The 19,541-nt window shown below is 46.9% G+C and overlaps 1 protein-coding gene across 3 annotated transcripts in view; it reads left to right on the top strand.

The window, feature by feature from the left end:
• Window positions 1-19,541, top strand: part of sema6e (sema domain, transmembrane domain (TM), and cytoplasmic domain, (semaphorin) 6E) — a 110,388-nt gene that overhangs the window by 83,084 nt on the left and 7,763 nt on the right. For 2 of the 3 annotated variants that reach the window (XM_056443632.1, XM_056443633.1), the window contains 4 exons: window positions 3,454-3,531; window positions 10,589-10,647; window positions 11,346-11,396; window positions 14,660-14,818. In XM_056443632.1, the coding sequence (XP_056299607.1) occupies window positions 3,454-3,531; window positions 10,589-10,647; window positions 11,346-11,396; window positions 14,660-14,818 (347 nt within the window). The remainder of the gene's footprint in view (window positions 1-3,453; window positions 3,532-10,588; window positions 10,648-11,345; window positions 11,397-14,659; window positions 14,819-19,541) is intronic. The other variant, XM_056443635.1, reaches the window with a different exon arrangement.

Raw genomic sequence — 19,541 nt, forward strand, 5'->3', positions numbered from 1 at the left:
GTGCACATGCACACGTGCACACGTGCACATGCACACGTGCACATGCACACGTGCACATGCACACAGCCGGCGGCCCGACCCTTCAAACTAAGACGCTCTTGTTTTCCTTCCAGCATCAGTTTTGGAGCTTGTGTCAGTTTAAAAATGGCGTCTTTTCAAAATAAAACTACCATGATTGCTACAAAATCTATAACATGCTCCTGGGCTCTTCTTAGGTTTAGGAAAAAATTGGTTTGGTTTGGGATAGAAAAAGTGCATTTGTTGTGTAAATAACTGTTGGTTGTGTATCTGGCGCCAGTGAAGAACATCGGTTACGTCAGAGAGCCGTAAACAGTGAGCGTGCTGCTCTCTCTCTCTCTTTGTCTCTCGCTCTCTCTCTTTGTCTCCAGCCTTTTGTTTTGCCGGGCGTCCTCTGTCCTCTGGGCCTTCGTTAATATACTCTCTCCCCGGCTTTTTGGGATCTATTTTTGGTTCTCCGAGGAATGTCGGCCCCGTATTTATTTTTTTTGCTTTCCCCTTTCTCAACCCCAGAGGAAGGATTTATGCTCGGCGCTCTACATGCCCCCCCCCCCCCCCCCCCCATTGCATGCTAAGCCCTCGTTGAGAAAGGCCTGGAGAAACTCTCAACACCGTTTACTTATGAATTGGATCCAGCTGATTGGCCGGCAGCCAGCGATGGAGGCACGCCGTGGTTTTTTTCTTTCTTTTTTTCTGGGAGCGATGGAGGGAGAGAAAATGGGGCCAGTGTTTTCTTCGGCTTACGCACCGGCTACATCCCCCAAGTCCTTTCTAGAGACTGTAGCTACAGCACACCTCATCCTGGGATTAGGGGCCCCCAGAAGCCTCATCAGCACCGGCCGGGAGGTCATGTTACTGCCACCATATCCTCCTTTGCCACAGATGGGGTTTTCCTCTCTGTCTCTCTCTCTGTCTCTCTCTCTCTCTCTCTCTTTCACTGTCTCTCTCTCTCTTTCACTGTCTCTCTCTCTGTCTCTCTCTCTCTGTCTGTCTCTCTCTCTCTCTCTTTCACTGTCTCTCTCTCTCTGTCTCTCTCTGTCTCTCTCTCTGTCTGTCTCTCTCTCTCTTTCACTGTCTCTCTCTCTCTGTCTCTCTCTCTCTGTCTCTCTCTGTCTCTCTCTCTCTCTTTGTCTCTCTCTCTGTCTCTTTCGCTGTCTCTCTCTCTCTTTCTCTGTCTCTCTCTCTGTCTCTCTCTCTCTCTTTTGCTGTCTCTCTCTGTCTCTGTCTCTCTCTCTGTCTTTTTCACTGTCTCTCTCTCTCTCTGTCTCTGTCTCTCTCTGTCTCTCTCTCTCTTTCACTGTCTCTCTCTCTGTCTCTTTCGCTGTCTCTCTCTCTCTCTGTCTTTTTCACTGTCTCTCTCTCTCTTTCTCTCTCTCTCTGTCTGTCTCTCTCTCTGTCTCTTTCGCTGTCTCTCTCTCTCTCTTTCTCTGTCTCTCTCTCTGTCTTTCTCACTGTCTCTCTCTCTCTCTCTCTCTTTAGCTGTCTCTCTCTCTCTGTCTCTGTCTCTGTCTCTCTCTCTCTCTGTCTCTCTCTCTCTCTGTCTCTGTCTCTCTCTCTGTCTTTTTCACTGTCTCTCTCTCTTTCTCTGTCTCTCTCTCTCTGTCTCTTTCGCTGTCTCTCTCTCTCTTTCTCTGTCTCTGTCTCTCTCTCTGTCTTTTTCACTGTCTCTCTCTCTCTATTTCTCTGTCTCTCTGTCTCTGTCTTTTTCACTGTCTCTGTCTCTCTCTCTGTCTCTGTCTCTGTCTCTCTCTCTCTCTCTCTCTCTGTCTCTTTCGCTGTCTCTCTCTCTCTCTTTGTTCTGCCTACATTTCTTTCTCTCTGCCTCTGCACTCTTCTCTCTCTCTCTCTCTCGGCTCACTTCTCCTCCCTCTCCCTCCCCAAAAGTCTGCATCGTCAGGTTTCTTTCTCTCTCTTTTTTTCCCCTCGAAGCCCCAGCTGCCAATATCGGTTTTCAGAAAACGCTCTGTCTTTTTTCTGCAGCGGCGAGGAAACCGGTCGGGAACGAGAGTTTTTAATAAGCGAATACGAGTCTGATGAGGATTTCCTCACAGTTACAACACGGTGATATTATTCCCTTTGTTGCCTCATTTCAAAGCTCAACTTTATAAAGATGAGATCAAAGTTTAAATGAAGCAGACTTTTCTCTTTCCAACCCGTTGCGTAATTTGACCGCGGGCGACAAAACCCAGATTTACTTTAGAAATTGACAAAACGCTCAAAAGCTCCGTCATAAAAAATGTGTTCAACCGGCCCATCTGAGGCCGAAGGGACCTAGACGCGTATCCTTAACCACTTCCCCACTTGTGCACTTGACGCGTCTTTGCGGCGTCCCTCCGCTGCGTGGCGGCTGTCTCTCCACGAAGCGAGGACCTCGTGCTTCAGCGCCGTCCTTTTGTCTCCGCTCCCCTTTGTTCTGTTGGAGCGGCTCACTAATGTGCTCTCGGCGGGGGGGGTTCCTCCGCAATGTTTCCGAACGGAGGGGTGTAGGTGGTGGAACACCTGCACGCTCGGTTTAGGCGCTCGCAAATCTGTTTTTCTTTTTCTTCTATACATATTGAAAGCCGGCCGCGGGGGTCCTCATTAAAGCGGAGCTGTCGGCCTCCGCCGAGGTAAACCCGCAGCTCTTTTCATTTAGTCTCACCTCTGATTGCTCGGCAGGTGAGCGCCGTCGTCCCGTGTGGCGTCGCGGGTTCTGCAGCTGTGAACAAAGCAATATTGTTAATTGACACCCGGCGATGTTTTTTGGGTAATTTACACACAGGCAGGGATGAAGGCCCAAAAGGATCACGCGACTCTTTCTCGAGCGCCGGTTTTCTGAAGCGTCGCTGAACGACGGGGAAGCGTGGCCAATGGCTGCCGGCGAGGACCGCGCTCTGAACTATTAAAGTCACGAAGCAGACGCAGTTTGAACAGGTCCGTCGTGGCTCATCAATGAGGCTCCGGTGACCTCTGATGACCTCTGGCTTGATAAAGGTCCAGATTGTGTTTAAGAAGCGGAAGCCTCGATTTTCCGGCTTTTTTTTGTTGCCGCCTGTCGATTTGGAAATCAAAGAAGACTCACGATCAAAGCAAATATGGATTGGGATTTCAAAGCTGGTCTGTCTGACCGCCTGTCTGACCTCCTGTCTGTCTGACCGTCTGTCTGACCATCTGTCTGTCTGACCGTCTGTCTGACCGTCTGTCTGACCGCCTGTCTGACCGTCTGTCTGACCTCCTGTCTGTCTGACCGCCTGTCTGTCTGACCGCCTGTCTGACCGCCTGTCTGACCTCCTGTCTGTCTGACCGTCTGTCTGACCGTCTGTCTGTCTGACCGTCTGTCTGACCGTCTGTCTGACCGTCTGTCTGACCGTCTGTCTGACCGTCTGTCTGACCGCCTGTCTGACCGCCTGTCTGACCGCCTGTCTGACTCGCTGTCTGTCTGTGTCTCTTGTGCAGAAGCTGTCTGTCTTCGCGGGACCCTTACTGCATCTGGCTGAAGTCGGGCAGCTGTGCAACGGTCTCACCCGGCTTCAAGTAAGTCTCTCTCTCTCACACACACACACACACACACACACATTCTTAGCTTGTTAGCATCATGGTAGCTACTTGGCTAAAAAGTCACCACAAACCCTTCATTAGATACGGTCGTACACGGACCATTGGAAACGTAGCTACGCTAGCAGCTGTCAATCATGATGTCCCACCCTCTTTTTATATTATCAAACAACTCTTTAAAGCAAGATTATTAGAAAAATGAACAGTTGAACATCAGCGTGGTGGGAACTCCCTCAAATGACGGAGAAAATCTTTGGAAATATTAGTTCACGACATTTTTTGTTTGGCCCGTGTCCCGTCCGCTAGTGTTCATGACCCCGGCCACCAGGGGGCGATCTAGTTGTTTTTGCTTCACCGTTGTTGTTTTTATGCCGTCCATCTTTTATTTACAGACTGTGGACTCGGCACAGTTATTGTTTTTTTGTTTTCTGCACATATGGGGGACAATAACAAGGTTTCTCCTGCTCGTTTTTTTTCCCTTCAAAATAAGAGCGCTCAGAAGCAGTAAAACGGCACAACACGTTCAGTGAAAGGTAGTAAAAGTCCAAATATAGTCAGAAATGGTATCTGGCAGCTGGCAGCTGCAGCCCCACTTTACAGAGTCTCCAGTGCCAAGAGCGCTCTGCTTTCTTTACCCCGGGTCGGGTCTTTAGTGAGGGAGGTTTTGGATCAACTGGTTTTATATGAAGGAGTCTAACATGGACAAGACTCAGGTGCAGAGGCCGACCTTTTAATGGCCATAATTAATCCCAAAACAAATAGTTTCACACACGCCAAATAGAGGCTGTTGTGTGTATGTGGTAGAGAGGAGGCCATTGGGGGGGTTTAGTTGACGGATATTTGTATTTAGCTATGACTTCTTTTGGGAGGTGAAACTCAAACACCGGTTCAAGCCTGCAAAACTTTACTTAACAATTCCCGTGGAGATGCTTCACAGATGTGTCTGGGAATGAATATTTCTTCTTTAACATTAATTTAACATGTAGTTTCAACATTATGGTTGTTAAAAAAAAACATCTGAAAAAGGACTTTAATTAGCAAACAAGCCATGGGACTTCTTGGTATGCATCTCAGCTTGTAAACTAATTTGCACTTTATTTAAAATAAAAGGTTTGTACTACTATTTAATCCTTAAATGTTGATGAATTATACAGTTTTATTTTCTTCATTTCTTTCTCTTTTTTTCAAGTGTGAGGTGCCAACCTCTCCGGCACAAAGTTAAACTTATATATATGTATGTGTTTATATATATTTATATATATATATATGTGTGTGTATATATATATATGTATACGTGTGTATATATATGTATATATGTATATAATTTGTATCCTGTCCCATGTGCAAATTAAAATGAATACATACGTAAAGAATGTCCATCCGATCAAGTCATCCTCAAACACGTGAGGGAAATTGAACGCTAAGAGGATGAATTATCTGCCGTCTCCATTTTCAAAATTGTTAATCAAGGCCAGAAAACTTGAATTAAATCGTCCCATGCTGGGCGTGGCCAGAGGGGCATTAACAGCGCAGCAGCAATGTTCTGCCTCATGTGCCTCATTGTCGACCCCCGGGCCCACCACGCCTCCTTTTAACAGAGATCTCCAATCAGGAACCACCGAGGGACGCAGAAGTGTGCACATTTGCTTTTTCCAATCAAACGCTCCAGCGGGAGGTTCGGGCCGTTAATTCTTTAATGTGCGGTCCGGAGCGGCGGCAGGAAGCCGTTGTTAGTCCTCCAGCTCGCGGTCACAGCGGACACTTGTGTAACTGTGAGTCGGTGACGTGGAGCGGACATCATTTCCCACATCTCCTCCTCGAGTGAGTTGTACAGCTGTGGAGACGAACTCCTCGTGATAACGGCTGATCTCGAGTCAGAGACGTGATGATCGGATCTTGACCGAGAGGGTCTGGGCCGAAGGGCCTCCCCAGGGGCCCGTTCAGGAGTTTTTATGCCGCTTAAAGCGCCGCAGCCTGTAGCGTGGCCTTAAGGCGACATCGAGGGCACAAAGCTCTTTTGGGGTTTGCAGTCCGAATCACCATCAGCCAATGATAGAAACATACATTTAAAGCGCCGATATCATATAAAAAGTGAGATTTTGGCGTCTTGTTTTAATTTAAAGCAGGTCTAAATATAGATATATCGATATATAGATATATCTATGTGTATATACGTCTATATTTATATGTATTTATACATATTTATATTTATTTATATACATCTATATTTATATGTATTTACATATATGTATATATATATATGGCTATATATATATATTTATATATATTTTTGTATTTATATATATATATGTATTTATATATATTTATATGTATTGAATAAAACTGCTCTTGGTGCCTTTAATTGAGCCGCCATGATTTCCATCCCAACTACACATAAAAAGTTGCATCACTTGTGTTTTCGTTAAAAAGAAGCAGCGACTGCTACTTCATGTTAACACAGTCGAGAATAAGATGATGCAACCTCTTCCTCTTCCTCTTCCTCAGTCTGCCTACAGACCATGAAACCTATTAATGAACCTTATTATATTTCTATATTTCCTTTCCCCCTCCACCGCTCCCAAAATCCATTAACATCTCAAGTGTGCCGCGCTGTCCTTCCGAACGGGGAACGAAGATGAATATATGTATTTATATATATTTATATAGGCGGACCGACGGGTGGAGGAACCGGTAGATTCATGGTGCAGTAAACGGTGCAGAGGATCATCTGAGGCCGTTAGAGGTGCTGCTCGCTGCTCCCGTGAGCCTCCTGACGGCCGTCGCCTTGTCCCATGGGGTTGATGTACAACCAGTTCCTAAATCACACACACACACACACACACACACACACACGGAGTACCACTTCCACTGTTGACTGGCTTCCAAAAGATTATTCTGACGGCGGAAATTGTGCAGACGTGGAATCGTTGCACGTCCTCTGCTGGGCCAGCCAGTCGTATTACTGCTCCTGCCCTCACACGGACAGAGGCTAATGGGATATATATATTTTATTTTTTTCTGCGCGCCCTCTTTTATTTGCCTATTTCCTTTCTGCAGTGGGATATTCGGGGTGCCCTCGTGCATAAATCCACCGTCCTTGTGTTTTTTATGGTGTTTTTCTCCGTTTATTTCAAAGCCGCTGAATTCCTGTTCCCCAGCAGCTGTTGTTTCATGATGGGAACCTTCTTTAATATGGATCTGGGACAATTAGCCGCTATTGACTTCTAAATGTGGCACACACAAGGAGTCCCGTTGACTTAATTGAGCCTATTACCAACCAATACAATAACGACGTGGTTTCTGGTCATGGAGAAACCGTCTTTGAGTACTTTGAAAAGTGGTGAAAAAATGAAATGCATTATTATTATCATTATTATTCATCAAGTTAGGAGGCGGGTCACCAGCAGAACGGTCGGGGCCGCTCAGATGGGACGATTTGATTCATCTCTTGAACTCGATGCTTCATTTATTTGTTTGGAGCAACAGGTCCATACTTTAGGGAGATAAGAGAGACGTGTGATTCTCCTGGTGCAGGTCCGGTTTCTTTACTTTGTACAAAAGAGCACAAACTAAAGGTTGTCACTGTTTTGCATCCAGAGGGGGGGAGGGGTTAATATCCCGTTGAGACGTGCAGTGACGATGGTCATTTAATTGATTGAGACGTCCAGTTTAGTGAAACGCTTTCATCTGAGGGGAGTCCGTGACGGGATGGAGCTGCTTTGTTTCTGCCTCCCGGTGAGAATTAGAGAAGAAGAAGAGATTCTGATTTTTAAAGGCATGAAGAGTTGGCAAGAGAGAGGAAAGAAATTGTTGATATTTGTCGTTGTGAGTGAAGGTTTTGAATCGAGTTTGAGAGAGGGAGGGAAGGAGGGAGGGAGGGGGGAAAGGGGGAGAGAGGGAGGTAGAGAGAGAGAGAGATTTTGATTTATGAGTCGGTGTTTAGCGTGCGGGACGCAGAAAACCGATGGACCAGAACACGCCAGAGAGAGATCAGCCAAAATATCCTGCTGGCTGCCAGAGGGAGAGAGAGGGAGAGAGAGGAGAGAGAGGGAGAGAGAGAGAGAGAGGGGGGGGGAGAGGGGGAGAGAGAGAAGGAGAGAGAGAGCAAAGGAAACAAGAGGAGAGGAATCTAGGAGGACTCGTTGAGGAGGAAGAAGTGTTACACAAAGTGGGAAAGAGGAGGAAGCAAAGGAGTATGTAAGAAAATACAGACGAGACATAAAAGAAAAAAAGAAGTAGGGCAAAGAGGAAAAGTCGGAGCGAGTTTTATCAGTTCGATTTCAAAGTGAAGAACATCTGTTTCTCATTTTGGTTTTTTTCTCCTCAAGGAGAAAAAGTGTCTGCTCGGCCTGTCGGTGAGGCCAGGAAGAACATGTAGATCCTGCATGTATATATATATATATATGTATTTATTTATTTATATATACATATATATATATGTATGTATTTAAATATACATATATATATATGTATGTATTTATATATACATATATGTATTTATTAATTTATATATACATATATATATTTATGTATTTATATATATATGTATTTATATATATTTATATATACATATATATATATGTGTATGTATATATATTTATATATACATATATGTGTGTATATATATATACACACATGTATATATATATACAGTATATGTGTATATACATATACAGGACTGTCTCAGAAAATTAGAATATTGTGATAAAGTTCTTTATTTTCTGTAATGCAATTAAAAAAACAAATGTCATGCATTCTGGATTCATTACAAATCAACTGAAATATTGCAAGCCTTTTATTCTTTTAATATTGCTGATTATGGCTTACAGCTTAAGAAAACTCAAATATCCTATCTCTAAATATTAGAATATCATGAAAAAGTATACTAGTAGGGTATTAAACAAATCACTTGAATCGTCTAATTAACTCGAAACACCTGGAAACACATTTTCAAATGTTTGATTTTGTTTTGCTGTTATAAATCTTTTTTTTTACTTGGTCTGAGGAAATATTCACATTTTATGAGATAGGATTTTAGAGTTTTCTTAAGCTGTAAGCCATAATCAGCAATATTAAAAGAATAAAAGGCTTGCAATATTTCAGTTGATTTGTAATGAATCCAGAATGCATGACATTTGTTTTTTTAATTGCATTACAGACAATAAAGAACTTTATCACAATATTCTAATTTTCTGAGACAGTCCTGTATATGTATATACACATATATGTATATATACATGTATATGTATATACACATATATGTATATATATATATATCATCTGTAACTCTGTCAGGTCTCCTATCGGTCTCTTTTTGTTGGCTTACATTTTAATGATGGATGGATGAGGTGGAGGAGAGAGCGTTCACATCAATCTCTCTCTCTCTCTCTCTCTCTCTCTCTGTCATGCTTTTGAGTCCTTAAGCCAAAACCAAAGACGGCCAAGGGTGGAGGATGGATAGGGATCCTGGACCGAGACCAGCTGCAAAGTGCAGGTTAAAGACCGGAAAAGGACCTGGCAGTATTTTATATTTGTACTTGTTGCCAAAAAAAAAAAATGAAAGGACCAAAACCAACAATGTCACATTACAAGTACAAGTATACTTAAACTCTGCTATTTAAGCAAAATGTGGCTCCAACGTGAGTAATAATGCAGCCAATGCATGAGCTTCCTGCCCCACAATGCACTGCGTCCGGGCGAATGACCTTTTAGTCCAATCAGTGGTCAGTTCATCAAATCAAAACACTTGTTTTGGGAATTTTTGCCTCCGACTTCATTCGCTAGAGACGGAGCGACCTTTGGTGTGAACACGCTGCCGGCGCCGGAGCCTTCGGTTCCTGAATTTGATTATAAATTCTAATTTTTCCTCTTTTGTTTGTTTCTCCGAGCTGCATAATGACTCCAGACGTGAAGACAAATCCCGCAGTCGGGGTTTTCTTTCCGTCTCTTTGTGTCTTTTGTGTCGCGCCTTTAGCCAAATGTTTTCTCCATTGATTTAGATCTGCGGATCAGTCAGAACCGGAGCCATCTGCATCGGTGTGTCCGGATAACAAAGGAGTCCTGTGACATGAAGCCGAGCGAAGTGGGAAGTCCGCCGCTCGTGAAGAAATGAACGTTAAACACGCCACTCGTTCTTTTGAAGCTTTTTCTGCACACGGATCTCCACAAAATCTTTATTTTAAGGCGTCGCACAACCCCAAAGACACTGTTTACGTTTTCATGTGGGTTTGGGTTCATTTCTGATTATGTCGGTCGAGTTGCCCGGCGGCTCATCTGATGTGATTGAGCTTTTGTTATTTTTATTTCACCCTTTTTCTTTCTTTTTTTTGTTGCGTTCATTGGTTTTTATGTTGATTTAATTAGTTTTAAGCGCAAAGAATATCAAAAAAATCAACACTAATCAATCTACAGATCAATTAGATGATGATCTACTCCCCGTCCTCTCGGTTCTGCACTCCTCTCAAAAGCTTTGAAACTTCGATCTCTAGGTTCATTTTTCTCTGTGTATTTTCCTTGTTTCTGCAGAACGACGGCCAACATACAGACGTCCCGTGTTTATGTATTTTATTTAGCGGGGCGGCGGGCTCCGATGGCGGAAAGTGTTTCCCTTCTTCTTTTTTTTTTTTAAGCATCGGTGGTAAATGCTTTGGTTTTGGTTTCAGTCTCAAAGATGCAGACACTGTGACACCAGGAGAAACTAAATGAAGTTTTCTTTCAGTGCACTTATCCTCACCTCCCACACACACACACACACACACACACACATACACTCTAAACCCCACCCCCACATCTCCAAGCACTCCTCATCAAACCAAAACCAATTTTGGGAGGACTGGAGAGGTGCTTTGTTATAAATGGACAGTTAGGAAAATGCCTTGATGCAAATTTACTGATGCGTCTCTTTGTCTCGTGTGTGCGTGTGTGTGTGTGTGTGTGTGTGTGTGTGTGTGTGTGTGTGTGTGTGTGTGTGTGTGTGTGTGTGTGTGTGTGTGTGTGTGTGTGTGCGTGTGTGTGTGTGTGTGTGTTTCCCCATCAGAGGCGACTTTGAACAGGATGTGGAGAACGGGTACCATCAACACGCTGAAACCTGCCACGGTGAGATGGAAACATTCACTTATTCCCCGAGAGAGAGGAGAGGGTTGTTATTGCTATATATAATTTGTTTTTTATGTGATCCGAAACATAAAAACGGGACAAATTCAGCTTAATTTCCTGCGGCGAGCATCATAAAGACACATGAGCATGAGTACAGCGTTCACTTAAAACATTTAGTGGACTATCTGACCTTAAATGTGTTTTACCTTTTCATTTTTTATCAAACGCAATTATTGAAACATTATTTTAATAGTTTTTTTAATTTTCGTTTTTGGATAGTATCTTAATTTATAAAGTATACATCAGCACAAGTGTAGTATTCAATATATACCATCCAGTCTTTCAAATTCAATAACATTGAACATTTTTGGGAGAGTGTACATCCAAACAGAGAAATACATCAGACAAGGGGGAGACTAGGGAGGGAGAAACATTATTTTAAAAGGTTTTTTTTGTGGTCTCTTTAGGAAAAGAAGATTATTTTTTCGCATGCAAATATAGGCGGAAGAATTTAAAGGTTCACATGAAGACTGATTAAATAATAAAAAAACATTATTTAGCTTTATCTTTAGCAATAATAACGATCCAAAATTAATAAAATGGCATCGTTTTCACCAGAGAATCTAACCCGATATCTCCTCGTGCGACGTGTCGTTGGATAGCGTGTGTGTGACGCCGCTGTGCTCCTCTCCCCCCAGATGTCCTGGCCACGACCCGCAAGCAAAACACGGCGCTGGATTTGGCGTACGGTCAGTGAACGCGTCTCAACCGCCGACTGAAGGCTTTTCGAATATGATCCGACTCCACGTCTGATCACGCTGGTTCTGCTCTCGGCAAGAAGAGAGACGGACGGACAGTTTATCGTGTTACATAAATAACGAATTGTTCTTTGGAGCCTTTAGAGGATAGCAGATGTGTTCAGCTCCTACCACGTAAGAATATATATATATATATATAGTTTGGGGAGGTAATAGAACATTTCTTTGAGGCGTCTGAATGGCCGCTGCCTCGTCTCCTCGGCCGACGGCTCAGACATTGAAGCCGTTGTCTGAAGCTTTGACGGACCGGGAGCTCCGCCGGCTCGGCTGCCTAATGCCCTGTATCAAGAAGGATCGTCATCCCTGTCACGTCCCATTACTCCCCCGCCCCTCCCCCGCACGGCCGGATTAGAAATAGGAACGCCGGCGAGCTCGCCGGTCGTCCCCGACAGCAGATTGAAGAAGGCGGCGCATCATTCAAAAGACGTTGTCTTACAGATCTGACGGCACTTCATCTCGCTCCATCAACAAGAGGAGGGGGTTTTTGAGGGAGGGGGGGGTTAGGACTTGCTCAAAGTCAGATGGCGTCGGGACGGATGGGCGACGCGGCTCGGGAGCTAATGGCGGCGGCCGCGGATCTAACGCAGTGATTCGTGGAGATGCCGGTCCGTTGCGAGCTCGACAGAACAGAGGCCCCTTTGTCTGCTTTGAACACGGACCCCCACAGACCTCCACAGACCCCCACAGGCTGCTAAAGACCCCCACAGGCTCCCACAGACCCCCACAGGCCGCTAAAGACCCCCACAGGCTCCCACAGACCTCCACAGACCTCCACAGACCCCCACAGACTCCCACAGACTCCCACAGACCTCCACAGACTCCCACAGACCCCCACAGACCCCCTCAGACCTCCACAGACCTCCTCAGACCTCCTCAGACCTCCACAGACCCCCACAGACCCCACAGACCCCCACAGACCTCCACAGACCCCCTCAGACCTCCACAGACCCCTCAGACCCCACAGACCCCACAGACCCTCCACAGACCCCCTCAGACTCCCACAGACCTCCACAGACCCCCTCAGACCTCCACAGACCCCCACAGACCCCCACAGACCTCCACAGACCCCCTCAGACTCCCACAGACCCCCTCAGACTCCCACAGACCTCCACAGACCCCCTCAGACTCCCACAGACCTCCACAGACCCCCTCAGACCTCCACAGACCTCTGCAGGGCCTCACTGACTTACCACTCGCGCTGTGGAGCAACCCTCCCTGCTTCCACCCCCCCCTGGTCCTCCCCTCCCCTCCCCCGATGCTCCACCGACCTGTTCTCGACACGCAGTCCGAGTCGGTGTGTCTGTTGTTGTTTTTTTGTGTGTTAATTAATCAAATAATCTCTCGCTGATTCTCATCAAAAAGCTTTTCAAGTCTCCCGCGCCGAAGATCAATTATCAGCTTTCCTAGAAAATAAAACTGCACATTTCTGCCCAGAAACTTCTTTCTTCCACCTCCCTGTCACCCAAACAATGGCGGCCCGCAGAGGGAAGGGGCACGGGGCGCACGCGTAACCAAACCACCCTCTGTCCTATAACGGCCTTTATTTTATTTTGTCAACAGTAAGAAGAGGGAATAATAAATTAATTCCTTTTGTGCACACCGAGTATGACACAATTGTTATAAATTGAAGTCATGGAGTCCTGGAGCTATATTTCCCAGCGACGTGCCAGGGCCAAACGCCCCGCGGCGTACAGTTTTAATTTGCCCGACACAGATGGCGAAACCGACGGGGCACTCCATTCAGAGTGAACGCTGTCAACTGGCTCGCAGTGAGAGAGAAGAGAACAAGCCCCTCCCCCCCCCCACCCCATCACCACAGCCTGGGTGTGGGCTTCTGCAGAACGCTAACATTATGGTCGTATTAGTGCGGGAGCCCCCCCCCCCTCCCCCCGAGCCAATAGCAGCGTGCCGCTCTGCCAGAACCTCAAGGACAACACCGAGCTAATAATGCGATCAAGATGCGGAGACGAACACGTTTGATGCGGCGCCCGGCGTGAGGCGTTGGCGTGCGGTTTTTTCCGAATGTGGCCAAATGTCATAATGTTCACCGATTGGCCTTCGAGGCGACGGAGCTTCCTGTGAAACGGCTCCGCTTCGGGGGTAGAGGTCGTGGAAAAGGAGTTGGGAAGAAAAATAAATCATAGAAATATTTAAATGGATCACCCGGCCTGCCACCGGTATCCATTTCAGCTTATCTTTAAAATAAATGATTTCTGGCTGGTTCAACAACTCGAAAAACCCGCCATTCAGTCAAATCATGACTGCGAATTTAAATAGTATTTTTAAAAAACGGCCAAAATATTAGCGTGCGGTTTGTAACCATTCAAAAGAAGGTCGATATCTTTTATTAGTTTAAATCTGCAAAAGATCATTTTTAATCTTTTGCCTGCTAACGCGGCTACCAGTGAACACTTTAGCAACGCGGCTACCTGTGTTAGCGTTGCAACGCGGCTACCAGTGTTAGCGTTAGCAACGTGGCTACCACGAGCAGCCTCGCTGCATTTCAACATGTATCTTAAGGATGAGTTAAAGCCACTTAAACTTTTTGTTTCCGCTGAGTTTCTTCTGATAAAAGCCTCCAGATGGTCGTATTATATGACACCTATAGAGTCCCAAGCATGTGCTAACGACAGTATATCTTCCGTTAAAGGAGCGGTGTGCAGGATTAAGTGGCACCTCGCGGTCTCCGCTCACCGACACCGGTCCTGTGGAAACGTACAGATGTAAATGTTTAGGACTTTAGAGCCGATGAATCCCCGTGAATCCTGCACGTCGGCCCTTTAAAAGGACACGAGTTGTTTTTGGAGCAGCACGAAATGTCCTGGGGAATCGCAGATTGCAAATGTCGGTGTGTCGAAAATCAAAGGGTCCCCGGAGATGTTGAATGTGGGTATTAAGCAGCTGGCGAAGAACACCGCAGCCGGCTCTCTCGCTGCGTGTCTGACGGGAAGCGAACCGACGGATGAATGAACTCCTGTGTGCTCGTCGTGTTGCTCGCGCTCATCTCCGGGTCTTTATGGTGACAGTTTTACTCTCCACTCAGGACTCGCCCTCATCTCTCTGAAGTTGATGCTCCGGGCTGATTCACTTTTCACTAATCACTCACTCTGTTGCCCCCCCTTCCTCCTCCTCCTCCTCCTCCTCCTCTTCCTCTACCATCTCCTCTTCCTCCTCCCCCTTCGTTACAACCACAGGGAAGACCACACCCACAAGCGCCAGCACAACCTATCACGGGGCGGCGGCGTCCCCAAAGGAGGCAGGTGACCCTGAAAGAGGTGCAGGTCCCGATGGCCCTCCCCCCGTCGGGGAGCAAGGGTCACCTGACTCGGAGCCAATCAGTGTGGAGATGGAGGGTAAGGGCGGGAGGGATGTCCGTCCTCAATGAACCTGCAGGGGATTGCACCGCCGGGCCCCCCCCCCGAAACCCCCGAATGCCTCCGTCGTACGCCTCTAACCAGACTGAGCACTAACCCCACAAAAAAAACAAAAAAACATGTTTCACTCTGAAGGAAACTGCACGCACGCCTGCATCGCATCGGTCCAATCATCCGACCTGCGTTTCCACGGCAACGGCACTCATTGCAAACGCTAATGCAATGACAGTGGAGAGAAAAATTGGCAGAACGGAAAAAAAAATCATTTTCTTTGCGAGTCCTGCCCAGTAAAAGTAGGAGGCGGCTCCGGTTGGAGAGGTCATGTGATGCATGTCGCCCCCCCCCCCTCCCCCCGGGTGAGATATCACTTTCATTAGCTCGCTAACACTTAACTCACTCCGTAAACTAATCTTCTTTGCGTTAAAGGCAGAAGGCATCGGCGAGGTATCTTCCCGATGCTTCATTAGTCGCAGCGTAACGGGACGCTTCGCTTCGCGGTTCCCCGTGGTGTGGCTGCATGACGAGCGTTCGATGCCACGACGGCGTCCGTATCGACTGAGCATTAAGAGGATGACATTCTCGTCCCGTTGGGGTTGGGGCCCGTTTATCTCCACGTGCTCAGCCACGAAAGAATTAATGACTGAATATACAGCGTCGGCTCTAATTAACTCCTCAAATCAAGTGGAGGACCTGGAGTCTCGACTACGCCGGCTCCCTCCTGGCCTTTGCTCATCTTTTATTTAGCTCGTCAGCATGCACAAATATTCCCGACACAAGGAAGCATCTTTCTCTCTCTCTCTCTCTCTCTCTACGCGACCATTCATTTCCATTTAATATTTCCCTGTCGAGCAAGTGCAGGGAGTCAAAGTCCTGATGGAAACTTCCAGGCTCGCTGCTGTTTTCCACCGGCTTCTATAACGCTGACTATGTTTACATGCACACTCCACTATTATTACCAATGGGACAATAATCTGAAATGTATTCTGGGCATTCAGAATTAGGCCACTTCCAATATCTAGAAATCAGATTAACAACGTGAAATACGCTGATATTATTATCAGGGGGCCACCAGGGGGCGACTCCTCTGGTTGTATAGAAGTCTATGCTTCATGTGTGAAAGCTGCATTCTCTCTCCTGACCACCAGGGGGCGACTCCTCTGGTTGTATAGAAGTCTATGCTTCATGTGTGAAAGCTGCATTCTCTCTACTGACCACCAGGGGGCGACTCCTCTGGTTGTATAGAAGTCTATGCTTCATGTGTGAAAGCTGCATTCTCTCTACTGACCACCAGGGGGCGACTCCTCTGGTTGTATAGAAGTCTATATAAATGACTCTACTTCTCTCGATGTATTCCCTCAGTAAACATTGTAAACATGAGTTTATGTCTCAATCTTTAAGTTTTAAGTCTTCTTCTATACAGCATGATGTCATCATTTAGTACAATAAACAATTTAAGAAATATCAACTTTTTTATATATTTAAAGGGCTATTTAGGTAGTCAACAAACAGACATAAAGTACCTCACACTTAAACTTGGGAAACAATATTAATTCTAATAATTTTCTGGAGGTTTTAATTGCTGGGGTCAAATTGACCCCGAGGGTAAAATATGTTAGTAAATGTGAAGGTGACAGGAGGGTGAAGAGGACGACCGACCTGTAATCCTGCAGAGACTCTTCAGCTTCTTTACGCCCGCTGCCCCAATAAACGACGTGACCTATAAAACTTCTTGCATGTGTAATCACATCTCGTTCTTTTTATCGGCTCGCGGACTCTCTTTTGATTTCTAACATGTCTTTATTCGACAGTCGGTTCGCTCTCGTACTGATTTAAACGTTGCCTCGGGAGGAAGTGCTGGGGCCACGCCCCCTTTTTTGCTGAAGACTCGATCATATTCCCGTTTGGGAAGAACATTCAGGTCATTTCCGGTTTCCGTTGTCGGCTTTTTCCGTCCTCGCCGCTCGGTCGCGGCGCGTCAGAAGTCCGTAGATCGTCAGCGAGGGGAGACGAGCTTCCATTCAGGCAGACGGAGTCTCTCTGGCTGCCATGATGAGCTGCTCAGGCTTAAATGAGAAAAGCCCATAACAAATAAATAACCAGCTGGAGCCTGAGCCAAGGAGTCGGACAAGAGCGGAGATGGAGGCGGAGGTACTAGGTGGTGGGGGTGGCGGGGGGGGGTGTAATAGAAACAGCAAACCAATCTATTTCAGCCAGAGACTGTGACGCCGCCGGTTCAATCAGGGGAGCCGGGAGGCGGCTTGATAAGGAAGGAGAGAAGCCGAGGTGGAAGTAACGGCGTCGCACTTCCAAGAGCGGCGTCCAATCTCCCTCAGCGGCCCGTCCGCCGCTCACCAGATACTCACGCTGCGGCCGCAAGGTGGGCCGGCAGACAACGGCCCGATGTCGAGCGGCGAGTCGGGAGAGACCATTTGGACACCAATTTACGGCGTGTTCCCGGATTGTGACAAACAAACACGTTGTTGTCCGCGTCGCCAAGTAAGCGCCGTTGTGAAGGGAATACAGCGTCTGACCTTGGTGGAGGCGAACTTGAAGCGGCGACGATGTCTGCCAGGAGGTTTCGTGCATATTTACTTCACAACGACCCCGCCGTTGACTCGGACTCGGGAAGCTTCCACCCCGGGATGCATTTCAGCCGCGTCGTCCACATCAATCACGGATCTTGGAGCGCATATAAACAGTGTCACCTTAAGGTGAGGGAAGGAAGTTTATCGCCACTGTAAAGAAAACATGCAACGAAATCAAGTTGGCGACTCATCGGTCAGTACAGCAGCACGGTAAAAAACATGTCTAAAAACATGAAGACGGGACATTTCTACTTTAAAACGAGACGTATAAAAATAAATACAACATCAAACACAGGCATTAATGGCTTAAAAGTGCACAAGTGTCATGTAAAAGAGTAGTTCACTGTCCGGTGCTAGCTGGGTGGGGGTGATGGAGGAAACTGCTGTGGGTAAAAAGTTGCTCCTCAACCTGTTCGTCGGGTTTTAATAGTCCTGAAACTTGTGGCCGAGCGCCTCTGTGTCTGCGGGGATGAGGAACTTCAGGCCAACGCTGGAGGTTAGCATCGCGGCGGAAATAAATAACACCGATAAAAGTGTTTTGATTCCTTTTTCCTCACAGCTGTTGGAAGTCTTGAGCAGGAATCTGAACTCCAACCTTCTCGCATCTGCTTGTCTCTCAGAAATGTTTAATTAAACCGGAGATTTCCCTAACGAGCTGAAAAAGTGTCACCGTACCAGCCGGTCCGACGGCGACGCCATTATTATATCCGTGGCTGTGCGGGGGGGGGGGGGAGGTCCACCTCACTGGAGACGGATGAGATGGATGTGACGGCTAACTGGGGGGGGGGGGGGGGGAGTTCTCCGAGTTCGAAAGGGTTTCCTTCTTCATCTCTTCAAGAAACACGCGAGGAGAAGGAAACCGATCCATGAATCCACTCCACCCATAAATGTCAGCGGGCGGCCCGGTTCGTCCTCACGCCGTCGGGGTTGTTTTTCCTTCCACCTCCCGTCACGGACGGATGGAAAACCGTGAGCTCGGAGCGTCGGCCTCGCACGCCGTGTAGCCGCTCTGCGTGAGCGTGGACACCGGGGAGGAATCTTGAATCTTGAATCTTGAAGAGCCCGGGGCAGGAAGCCGTTGACCCCGCCGCTACTTGTGAAAACACCGGCAGGGAGGTTGCACTCTGGATCGACCCGCCTGCAACGTTAGCAGAACCGCGGGCTCGCGGCGCTCCGGGGGGGGGGGGGTTCGTTCCACTTTCTTGTTGTTGTTCGACCTCGAACTCGGCGTGGGCCGGGACTAAAGAGTCGGGCTAGCAGCTAATTTAGCCGACAAGCGAAGAAGGCGTCCTCGATGATGGAATGAAGTGGAGCCGAGGGGCTTCCAAGCTCATGGAAACGCAACGGGGGGGGGGGGGGGGGTGAACTCCGGGTGAACCTTTTCCACGGAGAAGAGCTGGCGTCCTCGGGAAGAGGGGGTGGTGGTTTTCTAAAGGGTTATTTATACTTGTGAAGACCATGGCAACAGACACTGTATCACCAAGTCACTGATAGGAGACTCCGTGTCCTCGGAAAGGCTTCGTGCCACATCAATAAATATATATATATATATAGCCATATCAATTTCCTTTTTTTAATTTTTTATACATTTTTAACGCATTTCCTCCAAATCCCCCCGAGCCAACGTTTTTTGGGTCGTTTCTCTTGCCGCGGCCACATTTTAGACTCTGTGGAATTCGTTTTTTTAAGTCCTGCATTTCTACGTCAGCTTCACGGGGCTTTAAATGGTCAAAAAGAAAACGTTTTTTGTTGTTCCTGAACTGATTGGTGCCGACAGCCGATCCATCGAAAGGCTGCAGCAGGACGAACTTCTAACAACTCGTACAAGTCACTCATTTCTGTCTGTTTCAATCTTTTATTTTTTTAAAGCCCAGCAACGCGTGTCGGTTTCCACTCGTCTAAAAGCATCCAGTCCTTTCAAAATAAACTCGCGACCTCACAGGAAACAACTTCCTTAGGTCGAGGAAAAGACTGCGGTTTGGGTTCAAATAACTCCGTTTGGCGTACGGTTTAACTCTGAGAAGATCAGACGCGAGCAGCAGTGGAGTCACTTCAGCGACCGTGCGGAAAGCAGCTGCCACTTTATTTTATTTAGTTTCTTTCAAACTGTCGACTCA

Source organism: Pseudoliparis swirei, chromosome 22 (assembly GCF_029220125.1).
Source record: "Pseudoliparis swirei isolate HS2019 ecotype Mariana Trench chromosome 22, NWPU_hadal_v1, whole genome shotgun sequence".
Classification (NCBI taxonomy): Eukaryota; Metazoa; Chordata; class Actinopteri; order Perciformes; family Liparidae; genus Pseudoliparis; species Pseudoliparis swirei.